This window comes from Haemaphysalis longicornis, unplaced genomic scaffold, assembly GCF_048455015.1.
Source record: "Haemaphysalis longicornis isolate Haplotype H1 unplaced genomic scaffold, Haemaphysalis longicornis Haplotype H1 scaffold_3, whole genome shotgun sequence".
NCBI classification, from domain to species: Eukaryota; Metazoa; Arthropoda; class Arachnida; order Ixodida; family Ixodidae; genus Haemaphysalis; species Haemaphysalis longicornis.
This window is the reverse complement of record NW_027526335.1, coordinates 85,273,452-85,296,626: the sequence shown is the minus strand read 5'-3', so window position 1 is coordinate 85,296,626 and position 23,175 is coordinate 85,273,452. Positions and strand designations below refer to the sequence as shown.

At 46.4% G+C, this 23,175-nt stretch overlaps 1 protein-coding gene across 1 annotated transcript; it reads left to right on the top strand.

Moving 5' to 3' along the window:
• The first annotated feature begins 867 nt into the window (after nt 1-867).
• Nucleotides 868-22,875, top strand: LOC144173314 (uncharacterized). Its single transcript, XM_077701797.1, has 3 exons — nt 868-1,002; nt 3,769-4,010; nt 20,067-22,875. The coding sequence occupies exons 2-3, from the start codon at nt 3,799-3,801 to the stop codon at nt 20,431-20,433; spliced, it is 579 nt and encodes a 192-aa protein (XP_077557923.1). The 5' UTR covers nt 868-1,002; nt 3,769-3,798; the 3' UTR covers nt 20,434-22,875.
• Nucleotides 22,876-23,175: the final 300 nt, after the last annotated feature.

Here is a 23,175-nt window from a genome sequence, read left to right as displayed (position 1 = left end):
TCTTTGTGAGCATCGCCCTTTATCCTTCTTTAGTACATCGTAGGGTGTGAAATTAAGGTCGGCGCGGCTCTGAAGTGCGGGGGCAACGTGAACGGCAATCGCAAAAAACAAACAACAACAACAACAACAAAACAACAATAAAGGAAGGCGTCAGAAGGTTGGCGCTGTGCGGGAAGAACAAATCGACAGTGGGCGTTATATATTGGGCCACGCCCGAACAGTGCAGCGGAAACCGGCACTGCAGCGAAAATCTGAGAGCGATACACACGGCGTAAATATTTAAAATGATTACCTGGCTACCGTTGATATTTAATGCGGGAAGCAGACGATTATATTGGGCCGCAATACGTCCGGATTGCCATGCTTCCCCGCTGCGGCTGCAGCGTCACGTGCGGTTCCCGAATTCGTGTTGTACTGCTGCTGAAAGCACGGACACATAAATTTACAGGAGTGCGCGCTGTGCTGGAGACAGAATGCTGCGCTTCGAGCAATCTCGGCTTGCCACAAGAGTTCCACGTTCGGAGCGCGGATGGAGGCGGCGGACCGTGAACTGAGCGGAAGACGACGCCGAGGTGCGTCACGAAGCATTCAGCAGCCGGTATACACGGGATGCAGCCGAGTGTTGTAAAACCGACACCTGACGACATCCCCGACTTGTCGACAGCGTGTTTCTTTTTTCACGTTTGTTTCAGCGCCGTCTGGATTTCTGGCTGCCCATGGCGGCTGACTATTTCAAGGACCGCCCGGCAGGCTCCACTGGTTACAGTCTCTTCTTCCTGTTCTTGGTCTTCCCACCATGTGTTTTTTTTGGTTTCCCCCGTTTTCTTGACGTTTGCTAAGTGATGCCCCAGCGTGGGAAAGAAAGAGATACAACGAAGCGTTACTTTCTCCATTGGTTGGCCGGGTAACACTGTCCGATGCGTATATAAGAGCGAACGGCGAAGCTTAACGCCACTCGGTGTCTGATCCTTTGGCGGATTGTATCCTCGACGCACCATCGCGGTGAGTTTATGCACTTGAGGATATATCGGCACACGTGATTTTCGGGTTTGCAAGAGCGCACTATGCACACTTTCGCCACTGGGAATAATTTTCGGAGGGAGAGTGTTGATCTTAAAATATTATAAAAATGGGATGAAGTATATGCCTTGCTAGAAAGTCTGCCCGAAGTTTCGTATATACGAACCACCAAAAAAAAAAAAAAAAATGGCCGCGTATCTGCTCACTTAGTTGCAAATGTCGTAGAAAGACGATAGTCTACGGCCACCCCTTCCTCGTAAATGCCTCTCTTCTCTTTCCCGCCTACCTCCCGTCTCGTTCGTCCCTCAGTAAGCACGGAGGAGGTTTGCTAAGCTGAATTCAATTTTCCCGCGTTCCACTCGCGTCATCTAGTTCAAGTTCAAGTTCAAGTTTATTTCACTTTTTTGTCTAACATAAACGAGTACAATGACAAAAGAGGTCCCGAAGTAGAGAACTGTCGGGGGGACCTCGTTATATAACGTAATTTTAATAGAACAAAACGCAGCAAGAACCTTTTGTTGCGGTTGAACTTGGAACACTTGGAACATCGCCACGAGGTCCAGGCTAGCGCGAGCTCTTTTGTATTTTTGGGTCAAGATATTGTTTTCAACGCGTATTGTTTTATTTGCAATCGCAAATATCAAGCACACATTTATTTTAATTAAAAGAACACGGAGAATACCAGTTTTGCGTAGATGTTCTGCCTCAAATATGCCTAATGTGTTCTTTTTGCTAAACAAAGCTAACAAGTATAAAGTATGTTTTTAGATTTATTTGTTCGGAAAGGTTTTGCCTATATGTATAAACTTCTCGTTCAAGAACTCTTTTAACTTCTGGACGGATGGCTGAATCGGGGGACAGACAGACAGACAGACAGACAGACAGACAGACAGACAGACAGACAGACAGACAGACAGATGGACAGACAGACAGACAGACAGACAGACAGACAGACAGACAGATGGACAGACAGACAGACAGACAGATGGATAGGCAGACAGACAGGCAGATGGATAGGCAGACAGACAGACAGATGGGCAGACAGGCAGACAGGCAGACAGACAGACAGACAGAGAGACAGACAGACAGACAGATGGACAGACAGACAGACAGATGGATAGATGGACAGACAGACAGATGGACAGACAGACAGACAGACAGATGGACGGACAGACAGATGGACAGACAGACAGATGGACAGACGGACAGACAGATGTACAGACGGACAGACAGATGGACAGACGGACAGACAGATGGACAGATGGACAGACAGACAGACAGACAGACAGACAGGCAGACAGGCAGACAGTCAGACAGACAGGTGGACAGACAGACAGACAGACAGACAGACAGGCAGACAGAGAGACAGGCAGACTGACAGATGGACAGACAGACAGACAGACACACAGGCAGACAGACAGACAGACAGATGGACAGACAGATGGGCAGATGGACAGACAGACAGATGGACAGATGGACAGATGGACAGACAGACAGACAGACAGACAGATGGGCAGACAGACAGACAGACGGACAGATGGACAGACAGACAGATGGACAGACGGACAGACAGATGTACAGACGGACAGACAGATGGACAGACGGACAGACAGACAGACAGATGGACAGACAGACAGACAGACACACAGACAGACAGACAGACAGACAGATGGACAGACAGACAGACAGACAGATGGACAGATGGACAGACAGACAGACAGACAGACAGACAGACAGACAGACAGACAGACAGACAGATGGACAGATGGACAGATGGACAGACAGACAGACAGATGGACAGACGGACAGACAGACAGACAGACAGACAGATGGACAGACAGACAGACAAAATAAAGGGCTATAAAGTAAAATAAAAGCCCAACCCGTACCGCATACGTATCACAGACAGACAGACAGACAGATGGACCGATGGACAGACAGACAGATAGACAGACAGATGGACAGATGGACAGACAGACAGACACACAGACAGACAGACAGAAAGACAGACAGACAGACAGACAGATGGACAGATGGACAGACAGACAGACAGACAGATGGACAGATTGACAGACAGACAGACAGACAGACAGATGGACAGACAGACAGACAAAATAAAGGGCTATAAAGTAAAATAAAAGCCCAACCCGTACCACATACGTATCACAGACAGACAGACAGACAGACCAAAATTTTCAGATTTAAGTAGCCCAAGATAGAATATCCGCAATGAAAACAAAGAGCGCCCGATTGGCAAGAGGGTGTGGGGGTTTCGATAAACAAGAAAAGATAGATAGATAGATAGATAGATAGATAGATAGATAGATAGATAGATAGATAGATAGATAGATAGATAGATAGATAGATAGATAGATAGATAGATAGATAGATAGATAGATAGATAGATAGATAGATAGATAGATAGATAGATAGAATCTGCATGGATGTTCATGCATAAACACTTCTACGTCCGCATTCCGAGTATTAACCTTGTTTAAACATTATTTTTCCTTAATTCAAACTTTTGCAGCGCTATCGAACTTCACCACCAATGCGAGAATGCTATGCTTTCTGACTTTTGAGCCTGTTTAAAAGGGGAACCGAACGAAAATAGCTTAAACACGATGGCGCACTCAATTTTCGGGCTTCCCTTTAGACGTACAGAACTCGCCTTTACACCAAGGGGATACAACCTCCTTGGTTTACACGAACGGCTGGCGGCAAGTGACTGTGCCCACACCGCAGGAGGAGGAGGAGGAGGCGCACGAGTGACCAGCGATGACGCGGTGCCAGTGGCGCGTGGTGGCGGCCACCACCGCGTTCCTGCTGGTCCTGCTGGCGCGGCCGAGCGAGCAGGGAAAGCTGCTCAAGATTGCGCTGGCGGCCTCTGCTCTGGGCGGCCGTTCCGGATTCAGCATGATGCCCATACCCATCCCCATACACCGGGAGCACAAGCAGTACTACCCGGTCCACTACCCCGTTCCCGTGCCGTGAGTTTCGCTCCTCGTTCGTAGAATTCAAAAACCTGTTCGCCGATTATCCCTCCCGTACTTCATGGGACACTGTTGTCATTAGCGTGACTGATTCAGGAGGCCCTGGTATAATATGCACGCAGATTTACCGAAGTCGCCGCCATGGCTTTAAAGAGACCCTGAAACACTTTCTCCAACTTTTTTCAAAATCCAAATGCTTTCAGTACGTAGCCAACAAACGCACTCGGTACTTAGAATAACGGGTCTCAAGGTACCGCAGCCAAAAATTACTGCTCTATGCCCATCAGATGACTTTGAAACGTGCTCAAGGAAATGTGTTCTCTTTCCCTGTCTTGGCGTTCTTCGGGTGCTCAAATTATGGTATTACAGCGGTGTAGTGGCCATTCGACGGCTTTCCTTCAGTTGCAGCGATAAACGCATTCTGTAGGCACTTAAAAAAAGCCACAACAGCAAAGCAGAAATGGAATGCGGATCTGCTGCGACGAGCAAATCACGCAGTGCCGCTCAATGCTCACGTTAATTATAGCTTTCACAATGCTTCCAGACGCGAAGTAAAGAGTGAAAGCGTTTATCGGAAGTGCTGCAGAGTCCCTTGAAGCCCATCCGTTTAACCATAGCTCAACCCTGTTGAGCTATGGCCCTGTTTAACCACAGCTCAAATTAAAACTTCTCGCTCTCATCTCTCTCTATCCTCGTTAAGTGGCGGATGACCCTCAAATGAAGACTGGAATCATGGGTGGGGTCGCAATCCGCCAGAGAGACAGTACCGATATATTTTTAGAGCCTGCACTGGCTGCACTAAGTGTGGGCCGAGGTATGGCGATACCAGAGTCCTTCAATGCTTTACTGGTCACGAAACTGCTCCGTAACTCAATGGGAGAGCTTCATATGCTGCGTTTGGCCGCCGAGCGGTGGCGCCACCCTCTCACTGAGGTCATTCCTCGGGCGGCGTTGCGCTGGCTCGAACGGCGGAGCCGCGGCGACTTGTGTTTGTTTTGTGCGGGAAAAAAAATGTAATGTGCATATCGCGCTCTCGTGATGCGACTTAATTAGTGCAACGACGATGCCGAACATTTGTTGCGTCCCGGGATGTCGTTCCTTGTACAACGATACCACAGAAAATGTTTCCTTGTTCTGTTGAGCGAGCGACGGGCAGCTGCGTGAGAATTGGAGGCGCGCCATTCCAAGGCAAGCAACGGGAGATTTCAGCTTCGATTATAAGTGTGCGACAGTGTGTGGAAATGCACTGTGTGTGAGAATGGAAAAAGCAATGTACCATTTTTAGAGCATCGTGGACCTAGATTTGTACAAGGCTAACTTAAAGCCGGATTTTTGTCATATCAGTCAGGTTGTAGCGGTGCTTCGTTACCTGTTTGCAAACTTGTATTACCTTGCGCTCAGGCTCGCGTGTAAAAGAGATTTGGGACGTCCTTGTGCTTTTACTTTTCATATTTCCGCGAATTATCCCTTAGGGTTCGTTTTGTTTGTTTTGTAACCACGCGTGGCCGATTCCGGTTTCTTATGTGGCGTTTCAACCGGAGCGCCAATTTGCTCTGTTTGTCTACGTCCCGTCGGGCAATATTGTTTGATATGGAAAGGATGCCACCTTGTCGCTAACTTGATTTTTTGTTTCCTCGCCAGTGTTCTCGATCCTATTTCCATGAATCTGAAATTAATAACGTTCCGAGAGTAATGCATGCATACCCGCCGCGGTGGCTCAGTGGCTAAGGCGTTGCGCTGCTGAGCACGAGGTCGCGGGTTCGATTCCCGTCCGCGGCGGCCGCTTTTCTGATGGATGCGAAAAGCAAAAACGCCCGTGTGTACGAGATTTCGGCGCACGTTAAAGATCCCCAGGTGGTCAAAATTCATCCGGAGCCCTCCACTACGGCGCGCCTCATCGCCTGCGTTGCGTCGGCGCGTTAAACCTTACAATCAATCGATCGAACAATGCATGCATAGCAAACGCCGCGCAACTCATTTTATCAAAGTTCATCTGTGCACGTCACACTGCGGACTGCTTCTTCGACGTTTGTGTTTCATTCTAGTCTTTTGTAGTGCAGGTAATCGCTAGCTGGCTGCGTTCAGAAAAGCTTTGCTTCGTTCTTGGCTACGCGGAAACATTCTGTTTCCTCCGTGTGCTGCACATCGCAGCGCGAAAAAATAAATTTTTGTACGCTGGACCACCCTCTTTTGTCTCCCTTGGTAACATAAATTTTTTGTTGCGTGTGATAAAATCAGTTTAATTGTTCTTTTTTCGCTTCCTGTTTTTGCAAGTATTGAAAAGCCTGGATGCAGAAAGACACATGGTGCAACATATATCTCTTCGTGTTTTGATCCTTCGTGTTTCTTCAGCGTTTTTAGATGTTCTCAAGTATGTACCCACTCATCGAAACGACAATACTATTGGGCTACCTCTTTTAGCGTTCTGTGCATTCCAGAGCAATCAACGGATTCATTAAGCGTAGTCTGAACGACGCGTACTTGGTTTCTTTCAGTTTTTTTTTATTGTATTATCGATAGGCCCGCAGCAGTCCGTGACTACACAGCTACCGTATATGTGGTAATTACAACTTTGCTTTAAGAAAAGAAGCAAAATAGATTTTCAAGTCCGTAAACACGACGGCGCAGCGCTTGTGCCAGAGCACACAGAAGCCGTTGCCGTTCGCGGCCGAAGTCTACGGTAATTTACTTCGAAAAATAAAACCCCATTGAAGGCAGGTGATATACACAATGACTGGACTATTCATCGCTAACTACTACAAAAAAAAAAACACTTAATCAGCGCGCAGACACCAAAAGCAGCAAGCGTTTGCACGCCAAGAGCTGGCCAATACGCCGCACGCGCGGCGGCTGGATGACCTTCGTGCGGCGGTGGCGCCTGTAGTGGCGCGCGCGGTCCCTATATGAAACGAGCGCCGAAGTTTCGTGACCAGTAAAGCATTGAAGGACTCTGGCGATACCAATGCACATGATTCTGTGCTGGCTACACTGGTGTAGATACAGTGTAGGTAAGAACAATAACATATAGAGAAGGATCCCCCGCTCATTGAGAACAGTGTGAAATGGGACCAGCTAAGCAGAGGCGGGTGACTAGACTACAGGACAACCTGCCGCTGTCCTTCTTGAGCAGGGCACTCTCCATAAGTGGTACAGAGTAATTATGGGAAGACTACGTATTTCAATTTACGTCGTGGCTGGCTGGGTTTAACGTTTCATTGATTGTGAAAATGTTTTGTCCGCGGTGCAAATGTGTTGTCACGTGTGTATAGAACTTACGGGCTGTTCCCATAGTTTATTTCTCTATTATTACAGGAATATCCCTCTATTATTCCTGTATTATAGTTTATTCCTCTAATAATATTGATACAGTTAATATGTGCCTTCGTGATGATGATGCGATTATAATAACGTTATTTTGCCCAAATTTGGCTGAAAGGAGGAAGGGGAAGCGGGAGTCTTACTGGATTGCTTCGTGAAGTATTGCGAAAGCTAAATGTATTCTGGCTTGGCCCGTCAGAACCGCTGACAGATCGCTGACGATTAATGGTTCAACAGACCTCCCGCGGAAAAAAAAAAAGAAGAAAGAAATGAATGAAGAAAGAAAGGAAAAGGAAAGGAGAAAAGGAAAGGAAAGAAAATGCATCTTATTTTATTGCTGCGGCGTGATTGAAGTTATTTCCTGATTACCTGAAGAAACCTTTTAATCGTTGTTGTTTTGCTGCACTTAACGTGTTTTCGCATTCGCTAAAGCGTTACTAGCCAAGCTAATTACGACGCAAATGCAAATATATCCTCTTCCCATAGTTTCTATGGTGGCACAACGGCCTCTAGTGGGTCACCTTGATGATAGTGCCAGATTACTCCCGAATATATGTAAGAAACTTTACGATAAGGGGACCAATGGCGATTTTTAGCTGACCGTTTTTCACGGTCCGCTCCGCTCTGTTAGCAAGCGGGAGCGTCACTGCGCATGCGTGGCGCGCTTGGCCGCGAACGGCATTGGCGCCACGGAGCAAGAATAACATGGGAGGGGAAACGAGGCTTCCTAACAAGCGCTCGGCATCTGCCGGGGGTGAAGGAACTGCGGGGCTGCCGCTTTCGGCATTGCACAGCACAGCTAGGGTGGCTACACCCTAGCACAGCCACGGAAAGAAGTGCGGCCGCTATCATTTCGTCCATCAGGTGCCGCTACCCTCTCCGTCATCCTCGCAGCAACGAAGCTTTGCAGTCTGCCTTGGTTTTCATTGTGACATTATCGGGTCGCTCGCCCGCGCTTATCGCGATGGGCCGTTTCGCCTCCTATGACGGGAGCGGATTGCGTGTGCGTGTGTACGAGCACGTTCGTCCCCTGTCACCATGCTCTAGGCTCACAGCGATACCTTTGAAAAATAATTAACTACGATTTTATTTTTGTTTTACGTCGCACATTCGCACATATTTGACGAACCCAGACACCGAAGACTGTGGTAAATGGCATAAAACTTAGACAGCAAATAAACAAAATAAGTAAACAAACTTGATAACCGACAAAATATACAGCCAGCTCTCTATACGAGTAGTTAATCAGTCTATTTCACTATTTCACAAATAGCAAATTACCCGCCGCGGTGGCTCCGTGGCTAAGGCAGTTATTGAAGTTACAGAAGTTATTAACCAAGCCTTAATAACAATCGTTTTACAATAGGCATATTTCTTGATATTCGAAAAGCATTCGACTCCGTTGACCAAAACCTTCTGTTGCAAAAACTAGACCGTTATGGATTTAGAGGGCCAGCATTGGACTTTTTCCGCAGCTACATGACGAACCGCAAACAGTTCGTGCAGTTAGCTGACGGCAAATCTGACTTAAAAAACTGTCAAAGCTGGGGTACCCCAGGGGTCTGTACTCAGTCCCATATTATTCTCTCTGTTTATCAATGACTTCCCCAATTCGCTGAGATACGCCAATACCACTATCTACGCCGATGATAGAGCTTTACTCATCTCTGATCGCAATTTAAAAGAAGCCGAAACTTTAGCAAACCTAGAATTAGGCAATATAATAAAGTGGTTTACCAGTAATAAGTTAGCTCTCAACATTAAAAAAACAAATTTCATAGTTTTCTGCTTTAATCGTAAGAACATAACAGTAGACTGCAAATTATTCTTGGGAAATACCGCACTTGAGCAACATAAGCAACAGGTTGAGCAACATAAATATTTAGGATTAATAATTGACAAGTCACTAAACTGGGCACCCCATATAGAAGCACTTAGCAAAAAGTTGTCGTTTGGTTGGTACACATTAATTCAAGCACGAAAACACTTTGACAGTAAAACACTACGATTAGTGTACTGCAGTATTTTCCACTTTCACCTTACGTACTGTGTAGAATCTTGGGGATTCACATATGCGTCATATAGTGACATTATTGCGAAACTCCAAAAAAGAGTGATTAGAATATTGACATACACCCCAGGTCCCCCACCACTGCACCATCATCTCCGATTTTTTTCAGAACTTAAAATCACGCCATTTATTGCAGCAAGAGACTTAAAGACAACATTACTAGCCCAAAAATTGCTAAAAACACCTAACCGCGGTCATTCAATTTCATACAACCAAAATTAGATACCAGACACGCCCACCAAATGGAACTTAAATTTACCAAAAGTACGCAATGTATATGGTCGCCGCACCATTTCCTTCTTGGGAGCCAAACTATTAAATAATATACCAGTCGAATTAAAACCAAACAGACATAGCACTCATTCGTTAAAAAAATACTTCATGTCCGAGCTTTATGCTTTACCGTGTTAAATTCGCATATTATATTTTTCTCGTGCACATTGTATTTTATCTTTGTATGATTGTGTTGGATTGTTTATTGTGAATATTATGTAATGGATCCACTACTAGCCATGTCGGCTATGGATCCAGATGACTTTTCACCTGTTTTTGTTTGTGATTTTCTTCATGAAATAAAGATTCTGATTCTGATTCTATTGCGCTACTGAGCACGAGGTCGCGGGTTCGATTCCTGGCCGTGGCAGCCGCTTTTCTGATGGAGGAAAAAAGCAAAAACGCCCGTGTGTACGAGATTTCAGCACACGTTAAAGATCCCCAGGTGGTCAAAATTAATACGGAGCCCTCCACTACGGCGCGCCTCACCGCCTGGGTTGCGTCGGTGCGTTAAACCTCACAATCAATCACAAATAACAAATTAGACAGAAGGGGCCACACAAAAAGGGAGGAACAACGGGAAAAAAAAAACGAAATCTACAGTGCAAACGACGCCTGAAGGACATTTTTTTTTTTAAATGTGTGACGCAGCCTGCGGCAGAACAGTGATGGTTCGCGGGAATTCTTTGAGTAGTGCCTATGGTCTGACACGTCGAACATTTTTTTTCGGGAAATTAGATCACGCCTGTTCACAGATATGCGGGCGTTTGCTGCACCTTTTTTTCTGTCGGAGGCAGGGTGGCGTTAGGTGCAACAGAGGTAACTGAACCGAAGCTACGTAGAAAATGCATTGTTGAGGACACTGAAGCAACTGATAACGCACAGGCCCATTGTCCAAGGACAGCAGGTTGCACTCGAGTGACTGTTTATTATCGGTCTTCAGATTAAAAAAAATAAGGAGTGCTTTTATTTAGCTTGCCCTTGAAAGTCGCAGGAAAGAGTTATTGGTTTCACATTCCTGTCGCGTTGATTTCCGCCGCGCCAATATCGGGAAAATAAAGGTTTTGGGACTCCGCCTAAATGCTAATGGCCGGCATACAGATGCACTCAGAGAGATCGAGAAGGGGGTATATCAAACCACCCGACTCATCTCCAGGGTTTCGACGAGGCACAAGGGCATCAAGGAGTCCAACCTCATAAAGATGGTGCAGGCCTTCGTCATCTCGCGCGTTACATACGCATTGCCGTTTCTCACCCTGCGGAAGACGGAGCAGGAGAAAGTTGATAGCCTCATCCGTACGGCACACAAGCGAGCGCTCGGCCTCTCCCAACACACATCAACTGCAAACCTACTGCGTCTCGGGATACACAATACCCTCTCCGAACTTATAGAGGCACAGCGAACCGCACAGCTAGAGAGGCTTTCTCGCAGCTCTGCCGGTCGGTGCATCCTGAGGTCTTTGGGCCTGGTACCCCAAACACCACACTACACGCGACTTGTTGCCATTCCGTCTCCTCTGAGGAATGTCATCAGAGTGTCCCCAACGCCTAGGCGAATGCACCCCATCCACAATAAGGAACGCCGTGAGGCAAGAGCGAAGGCCCTTGCCAAACAACACCCACCGGGGTCTCCTGTGGTATACACCGATTCCGCCCCATATCAAGACAGGAACGCATCGGTACTAGCGGTGGTCGACTCCAAGGGGATCCCCATCGCTACAGCATCTGTAAGCTGCACTTCCTGCACAGAGGCAGAGGAAATGGCAATTGGTCTAGCCATAGCCCACAGCCGGTCTCCGCATCTTAACATCATAACCGATTCTAAATCGGCCGTACTAAATTTTTTAAACGTCAGGGTATCATCTAGAACCTTGGCAACCATCTCGCAAGGGCCCACACCTCATAGCCGGACCTTCCGCATCATCTGGTCACCGGCACATTCTGGCCTGATGGGAAATGAGAGAGCCAATGAGACTGCTCGAGATATGGTTCGCCGAGAGCCTCATAGGACTCCTGAAGATATCCCGCAACCTTTCGGCTATAAGGACCGTCTCCATACTTTCGGCGATATCCTTGACCATTTCCTCCAGGATCGGACAATTTTTCCACCACCGCATCCATCGCTCAGTCGAAGGCATGCAGTCCTTCTCAGGCAGCTCCAAACATTATCATTCCCCACTCCGCATCTCATGTCCATCATATATCCTGGCGAATATAAGGACGCTTGCCCCTTTTGTTCTGTGGAACGAGCATCACTTCACCACATCATTTGGTCATGCCCATTAATACCCGCATCACGTAGAAGAAATCATCCCATCCTTCATAACATATCATCCTTAACCGAGTGGGAGGCTGCCATCTCTAGCCCAGCTCCCCACGTGCAAGAAGCCCTCGCCCAGTTGGCTGAAGACACCGAGCTCCCAAAACACCGGGAGCCCCGCTGTCTAGATGACTGAGCGAACAGCTCAGTGGTGCAATCACCACAACTTTTGGGCAAAATAAAGTTATTACTACTACTACTATGTCAATGTCAGGTGCCCTTTCAAGCGTGAATGTCGGTGTCAGGTGCCCTTTGAAACGCGGCGTTAATTTCGAAAGCCTTTGATGACCGTCAGGTTTACAGCCACTCGTACTCACACACAAACACGAGCGAAAAACGAAAGCTAATTAAGGGGAAAAAAAACTATAGTTTGAATACGTGAGGACTCCCGCTATTGAACGCGTGCTTTGTTTGAAAACCGTCTTGCTGCTTCCGACCATTTCACAATAAAATATACGTAATTAACGGTGTGTAATTGACAATACAATTAGTGTCTATCGGAAGCAAATAGGCAAATGAAGCGAGGGACACACAACGAAAATAGCATCCTTTCTTTTTCCCAGTGCACAACTTCAAACTTGGAAACGTTTTTTTTTTTTTTTTTTTGAAGGCACCGAAAACGAAAATGCTCGTATTTTCGCTCTTCATTTTTCCGATGTGCGTTCAGCATTCGCCTTGGGTAATATTATTAGAGGCATAGGTGTGCTGCCTGTTGAAGGTGGAATAGAAAAGAACGAAATAAATTTGTAGTACCAATTTTATCGTACAAGACAATGCAATGCACGCATGCCCTCAACAGGCAAAAAACCAGAATAGTTGTTAGGAGGCCATACAAGGCCATCATAAAGGTTCGCACGGAACACTTCTCTGTTAGATTGGCACTTCCCGTTATGCATTGCACTGAACAGGGTGTTCTTGCTTTTTATTCTTTAAATGAGCTTAAGAAGCGTTGTAGGATCTGCCATACTGGTAAAAATAGACGTATAAATTTCCTGCACCGTCCGCTATTCGAACAAGCGTGTTCAATGTTTGGCTTTTTCGGTTTAAAGGCGTAAGAAATGCAATGGTCCATTCAGCAAAAAAGAAAAAAAAGAAGAGCTATGGTGTCGTCAGCAACCAAACGGCTCCTAAATATCCCATTGGCTGCTGTGGTGCTCAGCTCACACCCGTAGAGGTGTATCGGCCAACACTCAAGCTGCGCATTCCCATGGGGCTGTACTCAACGCTTGCGTATGCATTAGACGGCCAATTAAGCGAAAAATACGCAGTCTAGCGCGCCGCGTTTCTAGCAGCAAATCGACTCGCAAACCTCCTATTGGAGGCGACACGTTCCATAGCGCCCTCTGCGCGGTACAACGTACCGTACCGCAATGAAGTCTAGAGCAGCTACATAGCCGGCGGCCGCAGCCTCGGCAGTGGCGAAAGGTGGCCATCCGCGCAAGTCGGACACGTCAGAAACCCCGCAGCAAAGCTCGAAAACATTAACTTAGCTCAGATCTAGAACATTACAGCGCAAACTCGGAGGAGCTGTCGGAAAGTTCAGTTGGCCGTAGATTTCCTCCCACTGACATCTCATCAGACGTGCTCACGTGTCATCGGAGTTTTTATTTTTCACGGCGACGTAAAGCATCGCTTGAAAACAAGCTACTTGCATAATGCATGATTTCTGAACGATGTGGACATGAAATTATTCTTAACTAAAACATTTTACTTCTATTTTTAAACAGAGAAAAGCTCGTACAAACTGTTTCACAAGGCAGGAATCAAGACAGGAAGGAAGAAAAAAGGAAAAAGGAAGATAGGAATGTTAACCTGGTTAGAGTATAATGGAACACGTATTAACACACAGAAACGCACGGATATATAGGAAGTTTACGTAATGCGATATAGTCACCGTGGAGACCCGCCGTGGTGGCTCAGTGGCTAAGGCGTTGTGCTGCTGACTACAAGGGCGAGGGCTCGATTCCCGTCCGCGGCGGCCGTTTTTCTGATGGAGGCGAAAAGCAAAAACGTCCGTGTGTGCGAGGTGGTCAAAATTAATCCGGAGCCCTCCAGCCTCCACTACGGCGCGCCTCATCGCCTGTGAAACGTCGGCGCGTTAAACCTTACAATCAATCAATCAATCAATCAATCAATCAATCAATCAATCAATCAATCAATCAATCAATCAATCAATCAATCAATCAATCAATCAATCAATCAATCAATCAATCAATCAATCAATCAATCAATTAGTCACCGTGGAGGGCTTAGAATTACTTGTACGCAACAGGTTCACTATTGCGCTTGAATATTCAGGTTTGTGCGGGCGAGCTCCACTCAGGAGCAGGAAACGTACAGCTGGCTGGGTGAAACGCAATCCTGCGTCAGGTCAACACCTGTGGCGGTTCGGGTTGTTTGAAGGAAAGTTTTGAGTTAAATTGTTAGTCATTCCTACGAGAAATGTTTAGGTGCAAAAAACTGATTCTGGCGCGTTACGATATGTTATGTGAGGTCGCCCTAAGTTCACTTGCTTGCAGACATTTATTCATTGCAAATGTCTGGGTTCAGGAGAGGACGTAGCAGCGTAGACGACATCCTCTCCTTGGTGTCAGATATTACCCGGCAGAAATCAGCCGGAAACATCCCTATTACTGTCTTCTTTGACATCAAAGCGGCATTCGACAGCGTCGCGCACGAAGCCATCCGGAGAGAGATGGCATGCATAGGGCTTCGAGGACGCATGTTCCAGTGGCTATGTGACTACTTGCAAGACCGGTACGTCTACATGGCCACCAGTGATGGCGAAACGGCCAAACATCCCGTCACGCAAGGAGTTCCTCAAGGCGGCGTCTTGAGCCCGACGCTTTTTAGCATGTGTCTCATACGCCTCCCAACAGTCCTGCCCAAAGGTGTCAACATTTCACTTTACGCAGACGACATCTGTTTCGACGGTTCCTGCTTCAGGCAGGAACCGTCGAAACATTCGCGCCACACTCCAGAAGGCGATACGCTGCTGCGCGAAAAACTGCAGCGAGCTCCCTCTCTCGTGTACGTCATGGAGGCAGCCTCGAACTTTTTCATTTTCTTGGGCCCTGGTCCAATAGTGCTGACAGTACCTTAGGTACAAAAGTACTGCTCCAGTTCCTACGATAGACTGAACTGGACAAATCTCTCTAGATCAGAGACAGAGCAAGTGTGTCACGATATCTTTTCTTTCGCACTGTGGCGCTCATCTATTTATTTTTCTTGGGTTTGTGTTGTTACTTTTTCCCCCGTCGTTTACTTTTCATTTTGTTTGAGCGTTTCCATTAACGATTTTCTTTTCAATTGTATTTTTTTTGTCCGGACTCTGTTGGCAGCAATCTCTTGTTTTTCTTGTCCTTTTTTTTCATTTTTTTAAACGCTTCATGTTTGTCTTCTTCCTACTGTAACCCTGATGTCTGATATGCACCACTCATCAACGTAGTCACCCCCCATCTGGTGTAGCAAGCCTTGTCCCTAGCAGGGCTGACCTCACCAGTTCACATTAAAGAGCATTCTCTCTCTCTCTCTCTCTCTCTCTCTCTCTCTCGCTGGGTTCTATAGCTTTTGCCGCGGTCGGCAGCTGTCATCGTCATTAGTCAATCCTCTTGAGTGGGAAAGTATCCAGTCCGAAGACATTAGAGAGAGAGAGAGAGAGAGAGAGAGAGAGAGAGAGAGAGAGAGAGAGAGAGAGAGAGAGAGAGAGAGAGAGAGAGAGAGAGAGAGAGAGAGAGAGAGAGAGAGAGAGAGAGAGAGAGAGAGAGAGTATTTTTTATTGGTCGTACAGATGCTCATGTATGGGATTCCCTAGTCCGGGAGTCCTTCACTTCGACTAGCTACGAATACGTATTATGGTAGTGTCATGGAACCGGCATGACACACGCGTGATTTGGTAGTGAAGTTTTTCAGCTAAGCCACAATGCTTGCGCATTCGAAGCACCTAAACAGACATAAGCGCATTGAGCGTGGGAACTATGTGAAGTTGGGTTGATTATGGAGTTCTACGCGCTGAAGCAACACCTGCACTATGAGGCAAGCCGTAGTGGAGGGTTCCGAATTAATTTCAAACCACATGTGAATCTTTAACGTGCGCCTAAGTCTTGAAGCACGGACGTCTTCACTTTTCGCCTCCATCAGAAAAACAGCCACCGCGGCCAGGATACAACCCGCGACATTGGGCTCAGCAATACAACGCTTGAGCCACTGAGCCACCGCGGTGGGTTAAACGGCATGAGCTCAAAGGAGCCATGAAGACAAAATACAAGTTTGTTTTACTCGAAAGATATCGTTTTCTATAGTGCCCCCAGTCTTGTCCGGAAGCAAACGATGCTCTACTCACTGCGAAAATGATCAATTTAAGATAAAATTTTGATTCTCCCGCCAAATCGTGCGTTTTAACGACCTCTGCAAGGACATCATAAGAAGAACGGGTTTTCAAGCTTAACTTGGTGTGAAGCGGATACTTGCTTACTGTTATTCAACTTAGACGGCGCCACCGCAGCGCGGCAAGCAGTTTTCTGCCTTTGGTTTGTTTGTGACCGTATTTAAATCAGGCTTGGTCTTGTTTATGGAGAAAATGATCGTTTCGGGAAACATGGTGCTTGCTCGACAGATATGGTCACGTAAGAAACCATCCCTTGCGTCAATTGGCTAGTGTCGTCTGAGACAACCCCAAAGCCCCGCAGTGCGGTGCATCAAAACGAAGCATAGTGCGCGCAGTACCAACAGCAGTACGCGCATCGGTACTTCTATGTTTACGTGTGCTTTCGTAACTTCCACTGTTTGTCCCACCATTCTTACTTTTATAAAAAGAATGTGCCCTAAATTTAAGCGCAAATAGCTCGTTCGGCAAGCTTACAAGTTCTGCCTAATTTGCGTTAGCTTTTACCGGCCTCCGCCAGCCGCAGAGCTGGCTGGTATGACATCATATGTTCTGTTGCGGAAAATGAGCTAGTGGGTCGCATGGCTATTCCCTTTTTCCTCATTGTACAGCTTATTTGAGCGCAGTTTACGTTAAAAGGGGTGTCAGCACGATTTTAACGAGGCCATCTTTTGAATGAACCAAACTTGCATTTTGTCTTCGTGGCCTCTTTAGGTGTAAACGGACTTGAGTAATTCGAAAGCCGAGTTTCGTGGGGCGTATGTGTAGAGCAGTGGTTGGACGACTTTTCTGTGAACTCGAGTCGGTGGGTTTACTTCCCGTTGTTGCCACTATTTCTTTTTCTTTAGTTGAAGCCACGTGGAACTTTGGGGCCATCCTCTGCTCAGAATGTCGCGCTTTTTTTTTTTTTTGCCTTATCGTACATATAATGCTTCCGCATTAAAAACTTGCCCAGCTGAAGAGACCCAAAAGATATCTATCAGGATTTTGTGAACGCATTTAAGCCAGTGTTATTCTTTTAGTATTATTGTAAGCAAAATTATCTAAAATCTATAAGTCGTCCTTGTCAAATCTGCGTGACTCACCGAGTTACGCAATAACCAATTTTATTACGTTTATAAGTTTATAAACGTTTATTGACAGCTGCAAAGTCACAGAAGTTACATGTATTTACAGAAGGAAACTGATGCATAACTTTATGGGACTTGGAAGTATTGTGGGAGATGTAAAAATGTCGTTCTGTGGGATGTTACTCGCTTAACATTTAAGAGGAAAATCCTTAACGTCCTGCAATTTGTCTGTAGACACTTTCTTCGAAGAAAAAGGTGTTTTTGTTTTTTATCTAGGACAGCTTTACTCAAAATATTCAAAAGGAGGCCCAAGATCACGACTCTGGAGGGGGACCCCTGCATAAGTAATCCTTATGCCAGTCTGCAAGTGTAAGTGTAAGTGTAAGTGTAAGTGTAAGTGTAAGCGTAAGTGTAAGTGTAAGTATAAGAAATCCTTAGACACAAAAAAACGTCCAGGATCTGCTTGCTTTGCTGAAAATGTCAGAAGACGGCAGCCATCTGTCCCCCCTGCCAAGTAGGAGCATCTTCCCTTTCTTACACTTTCCCACTCCCCTCTCAATTCTCCTATGGTGAATTCAATGGAGGTTTGCTCAATTCAATTCAAAATTTGCGAGATCACCTAGCTCTTTCGCCACGCACACACGCAAGCACATTTTAATACACTGATTTCGGCTTACGTGTATTATTCGAGTGACTTCAGCTTCCAGTATACAGAAGTTCGATACTGGGGTGGAAAAAGTTGATGTGCATTAGAGTTACAACTGGCTATCGAGTTACAACTGACTATAATTTGAGATGCCCGTTATATCCCTGACATTTATATGTAGTTTTCCCTGTTTTTACTGTGATTCCTGCGGAAAAATAAGGTCCTTATTTACAAGCATAAGCCGGATATGTAAGAAAAAGCGCCACGAAATATGGCCGCGTAACTGCTCCTTTCGTTGCTAATGTCGACGAAAGACGATAGTCGACTGGCGCCCGTGCAATGCAAACACCTCCCTTCTCTTTACCGCTCACCTCTCATGCTGTTCCTCTCCCGTATCGTTCCTCACAAAATAACACGCTGGAGGGTTGCTCAACTCAATTTAAATTTACCGCGTTCTACTGCTCCAGGTCGGGTGCCTCGATGCCAGCGCTGCCGTGCGGCGGAGACGCGCGTGATTTGAGGCACCCTATGTTTATTGAACCGCGTTGCCCTGCTCCACGTGCATTCCAAGCGAAACGTGGAATCTATCTAGCGGAACCTTTCGTTACTGTTACCCGCCGCGGTGGCTTAGTGGTTGCGCTGCTGAGCACGAGGTCGCGGGTTCGATTCCCGGCCAAGGCGGCCACTTTTCTGATGGAGGCGAAAAGCAAAAACGCCCGTGTGTACGAGATTTCGGCGCACGTTAAAGATCCCCAGGTGGTCAAAATTAATCCGGAGACCTCCACTACGGCGCGCCTCATCGCCTGCGTTGCGTCGGCGCGTTAAACCCTACAATCAATCAATCAATCAATCAATCAATCAATCAATCAATCAATCAATCAATCAATCAATCAATCAATCAATCAATCAATCAATCAATCAATCAATCAATCAATCAATCAATCAATCGTTACTGTTGCCGTTTGATTTCTTAAAATTCCGCCAGGGGCTATAGTGGCACAGGCAACAGCAGGCGACGATTTCTGCAGTTGTAATAGTATTTCAGTTGATATCGCAAAAACCAAGCATCCATGAAATTTTTATGAGAGGAACACTGCAAAAATGGCGTATGTATTGATTTTCTTCCTCACAGTTGCGTAATGCTTTTGTGCTTGTTCAACAATATTGACAAATATGAAGATGGCCACTGGACTTAGATGCTTAGGTGTGGGTATATAAGACTATTGCGCAAATTCAGTTTCACTTTGGCCGGGTGGCTGAATCGAGTCACAGACAGACAGACAGATAGGCAGACAGACAGACAGACAGACAGGCCAAAATTCTGCGTTTAAGTAGCCCAAAAAAGACTATCGTCTTTAAAAAAACCGGGCCATATCCGCTAACGTGAAACCTAGGGAGGGGCGAAGCATGCAGTGTATAAGTTATGATACGGCTTCGATGATGCGGTTTAGATATATGGTGCGGTTTCGAAGTTATGAAGTGTATAATGCTGTTTATGTGCTGATTGCTCGACGTCTTAGGCCTTCGCGCCATGGCGTTTTTGTCCACGGAGATGAAACCATTGGGGAATAGAGGTATACAGCTTTGCTGTAAAAGTCTCGTGCCTTTGACGCACGAAGATTTCTAGCGCGAGGCATTGGAAAACGAGTGTACCGGTGCGTTCTTTTCGTATACGCGTTTTTGCCCATGGATATGAAACGTTTTAGAGCGGAGCGTTGGGAAACGAGTCTCCCGGTGTTTTAGTACCGTGAATACATGAGACGCCGACAGCCCGAGCACATAAGGGGCTTCGCCCCTAAAAATCCGGCCGGCGTTCGCGACGGTACACTTTGCTTATAAAAGCGCCAACCTTACTGGCTGATAAATCAGCGGTCTTGTGCGCGTTCTCAAGTTTTCGTTTCCAAGTACACCGAATTGCAGTGTTAAGTCCAGCGCCAATATCGTGTTCTATTTCTCACCCCTTCCTCGCAGGGTGTACCACAAGCACCACACCAAACACAAGATCCACAACGTGCACCACGTGCATAAGGTGTACATACCCGTCCACCACCACACCAAGACGGTTCACCACAAGCACCACTACGGCCATGGCCATCACGGCTACGGTCACGGTCATGGTCACGGTCATGGCCATGGTCACGGCTATGGTCATGGTCACGGCTACGGTCATGGTCATGGTCATGGTCATGGTCATGGTCATGGACATGGACATGGACATGGACATGGACATGGACATGGTCACGGTCACGGCCACGGCGGCCACGGAGGCTACGGAGGTCATAAGGTCGTCTACGTCATCCACAAACACGGAGGCTACCAGTACCACCGCAGGCGGTAGGCCTGGTCTGACGAGTGCGTCGCGTTGTTCTGACATTGCAGACATTCTTCTCATGGCCATGTATGGCCCACTTCGCAGATCGCCCCATTTCAACCCCGCATATGAGTAACGGCCACGGCACGGAACTGGGAAACAGCTATCTGGATCACTGCACGGAGATTGGGAATGTGTTACCATTTCTAAACATCGAACTGTTTCACATTCTAAAATCTTGTCCAGCCGTACTCGACTATAACGGTCACAGGCCTTGTAACAGTGTCTATAACAGCCACAGCACTTGTACTGTGCGTCTTGTAAGCCTTCGTCTACCTTTCGCTTCGGTATGTTGTGTTCAGCCAAATACCAACTTGCCCAACAACATATTCTTCTGCAGTCGCAGTAAAATGGTGTTGTAGTGCCTCCTTAGTTCTTAGCGATAAGTTTTCGGAAAGGAGCGGCTTTCAATAGAGCTCGGATTTTAGATGGGAGGTGAGAAGAGGGTAACTTGGGCTAGTGTTCGAATGTACCTCCGCAATCATGTCAGGTGTGATAATGTGTGTAGGTAGTAGGAGCTGAAACACAAATACAAATGTACTTAATGAACATAAAAATTGTCGACCGCTGTTTTACGAAAGTTGAATTCCACGTGGGTTATTGGGCTAGTGAAATTAGGTCACAAAATTTGCTACACTCCCCACCATCTCATTCCTGTTTTTTTTTTATTCACAAGCAATGCACGTGTTGTTCAGATCCCATAATAGCGCGGGGAATATAGGACTGAAGACGTTACAAACACGGCGCTCGTGTCTGTCACTTCTTTAGTCCTAGTCCCTGAGCATTTTTTTATGAAGTCATGTGTACCCAAGTAGCCCAATATCAAGCATTAGTGTTGTTCAGGTCCATATATTTATGTCCCAGTTACATTTGTTCTGGCTGTGTATTTGTTCAGTATCACACACTGCCTATTTTTTACTTCTTGTATGCAAAGCATGCTTGCTTGGCGTGAGGGTTTAATTGTTTGTAGGTTGATGCGTGTTGGTTCAATGGTGATGCTTTATTATTCACAGAAAAAAAAAACACGTGTTTATATACAGAATGATAAACCGTTTGCGTTAAGGCCTTGATGTGTATCGGGGCTATAGATTAGTGCTTATATCTGGTTACGGTAGTTTTCCCTCTTCCTCCCTCTCCTTTGTCTTGTACAGGCAAGTTTTCAACGGTGCGCTGTTTCGGGAAACGGTTTTTTATAGTATTCTGCTACGTCGGTGTGAACGCTGGTTCGTAGACCTGTCTGTTCTCCCCAAAACTCGATTTCCGCAGTGCTAAGAGTCACGCACGCACCACGAAGTGCGTCGACCTGATGCATCTAGAGTTGTAGTCTTTGATGTTAGTTGATGTGAGCCTTTTTTGGCCGTGGTGAACCTTCGGACTGCCCGTGATCTACTTGGAACTGGACAGAGGAAGAGGACGAATGTGTGCATGTTAGCAGCGTTCATTCGCTGCAATGGTTTCTATGTACCTTTAATGGTTGGGCGCCTGTTCTTTAAAGCTTCTCTCACAAAATGTAAGAAGAAAATCGCGCAAGCGTCGCCTGATTAGCATGTCAGTACCTTATCAGAGCGGGAACCGGCCAAGCCAGCGAGATGCCGTGTGCAGGCAAAAGTGTTCAGAAATTCCGAAATTCTGAGAAGGTTCTGCTAACGTGTAATCCTTCTCACCCATTTTCTTTTCATTTTGAGTTTTTCGCCTTGAACCAATAATCTACATTTACTGTAATCTAATCATCCGATGTTGCAACTTCGCGAATTATGGATCTTTGTGCAGGTACGGGGCACTACATGGCTGGTGCTTCGTCATGTTTTTTTTCTTTTCGTGTTTCGGCTTGCTTTTCCCGGGCTATTTTATTGTTGTCTCCGTCGCGGGCCGGCGGAGTGTAAGATATACATTTCAGGCGAAACTTCTTTAACATAGCATCCGCGCGCGCGCGCGGGCGGTGGGTGGGTTATGTAGGAAAACCACCTAACAAAGACCAAGCTTACCGTCAAAGCAAACGCATATCGTAAATTCTGTCGGAGCGTAAACTCTCCCCTAAAAGGTAAGAGTGAAAGAGCCAACTGCAGAAGCAACACATATCACCGCTTGGGTCGGAGCCATGTATCTCTCCGAATGAATGACGTATGCGCGGCGTCGTGTGTCCTGATAAGGCGACCGAGCACGCGGCGTTAGGAAAGGAACGTCGCGGTGAGTGTGATATTAGAACGCGGTCATCTACAAAGTAGCACGCCGTTCAAAACATGTTCTGGACATCAAGTTTATACGCCTCATCACGTAGAGATGCATGTATGCATTTGGAGGGAATCAGGTACGATTGATCTGCCTATTTTTAGGATCAGTAGGGTGAAAATAAATGTGTGTGCGTGTATGTATGTATGCGTTTTTCTTAGGGATTAAAGAGAAATAAAATTCCCTCGTACCGTTCGCCTCAATTCTGTGTCACCTCTACATCATGTGCTAAAAAGCTTCGCTGGTCACCCACTTAGGCAGGGCCGGAAGTGGGAGTCCATTTTTCATTGATTTAGCTTATTTTAAGAAAAATTTTCCCTTTTAATCTTATTTTCATTAAAAAAAATCGTCGACTAATTATCTTTACACTACTCTAACTATTGAACGTGTTAAATCTGACAATTATGCAATTTGCGCGGATAAATAGGGCGCTACACGGCAGGGGCTTGAATAAAGAATACGCCGACCTCAAGAGAAAAT

Bases quoted from the DNA above. Each gene is read 5' to 3' on its own strand.
- LOC144173314 (XM_077701797.1), top strand. From the start codon at position 3,799: ATGACGCGGTGCCAGTGGCGCGTGGTGGCGGCCACCACCGCGTTCCTG. The intron at 4,011-20,066 runs GTGAGTTTCGCT...CCTTCCTCGCAG, and splicing joins CACTACCCCGTTCCCGTGCC to GGTGTACCACAAGCACCACA.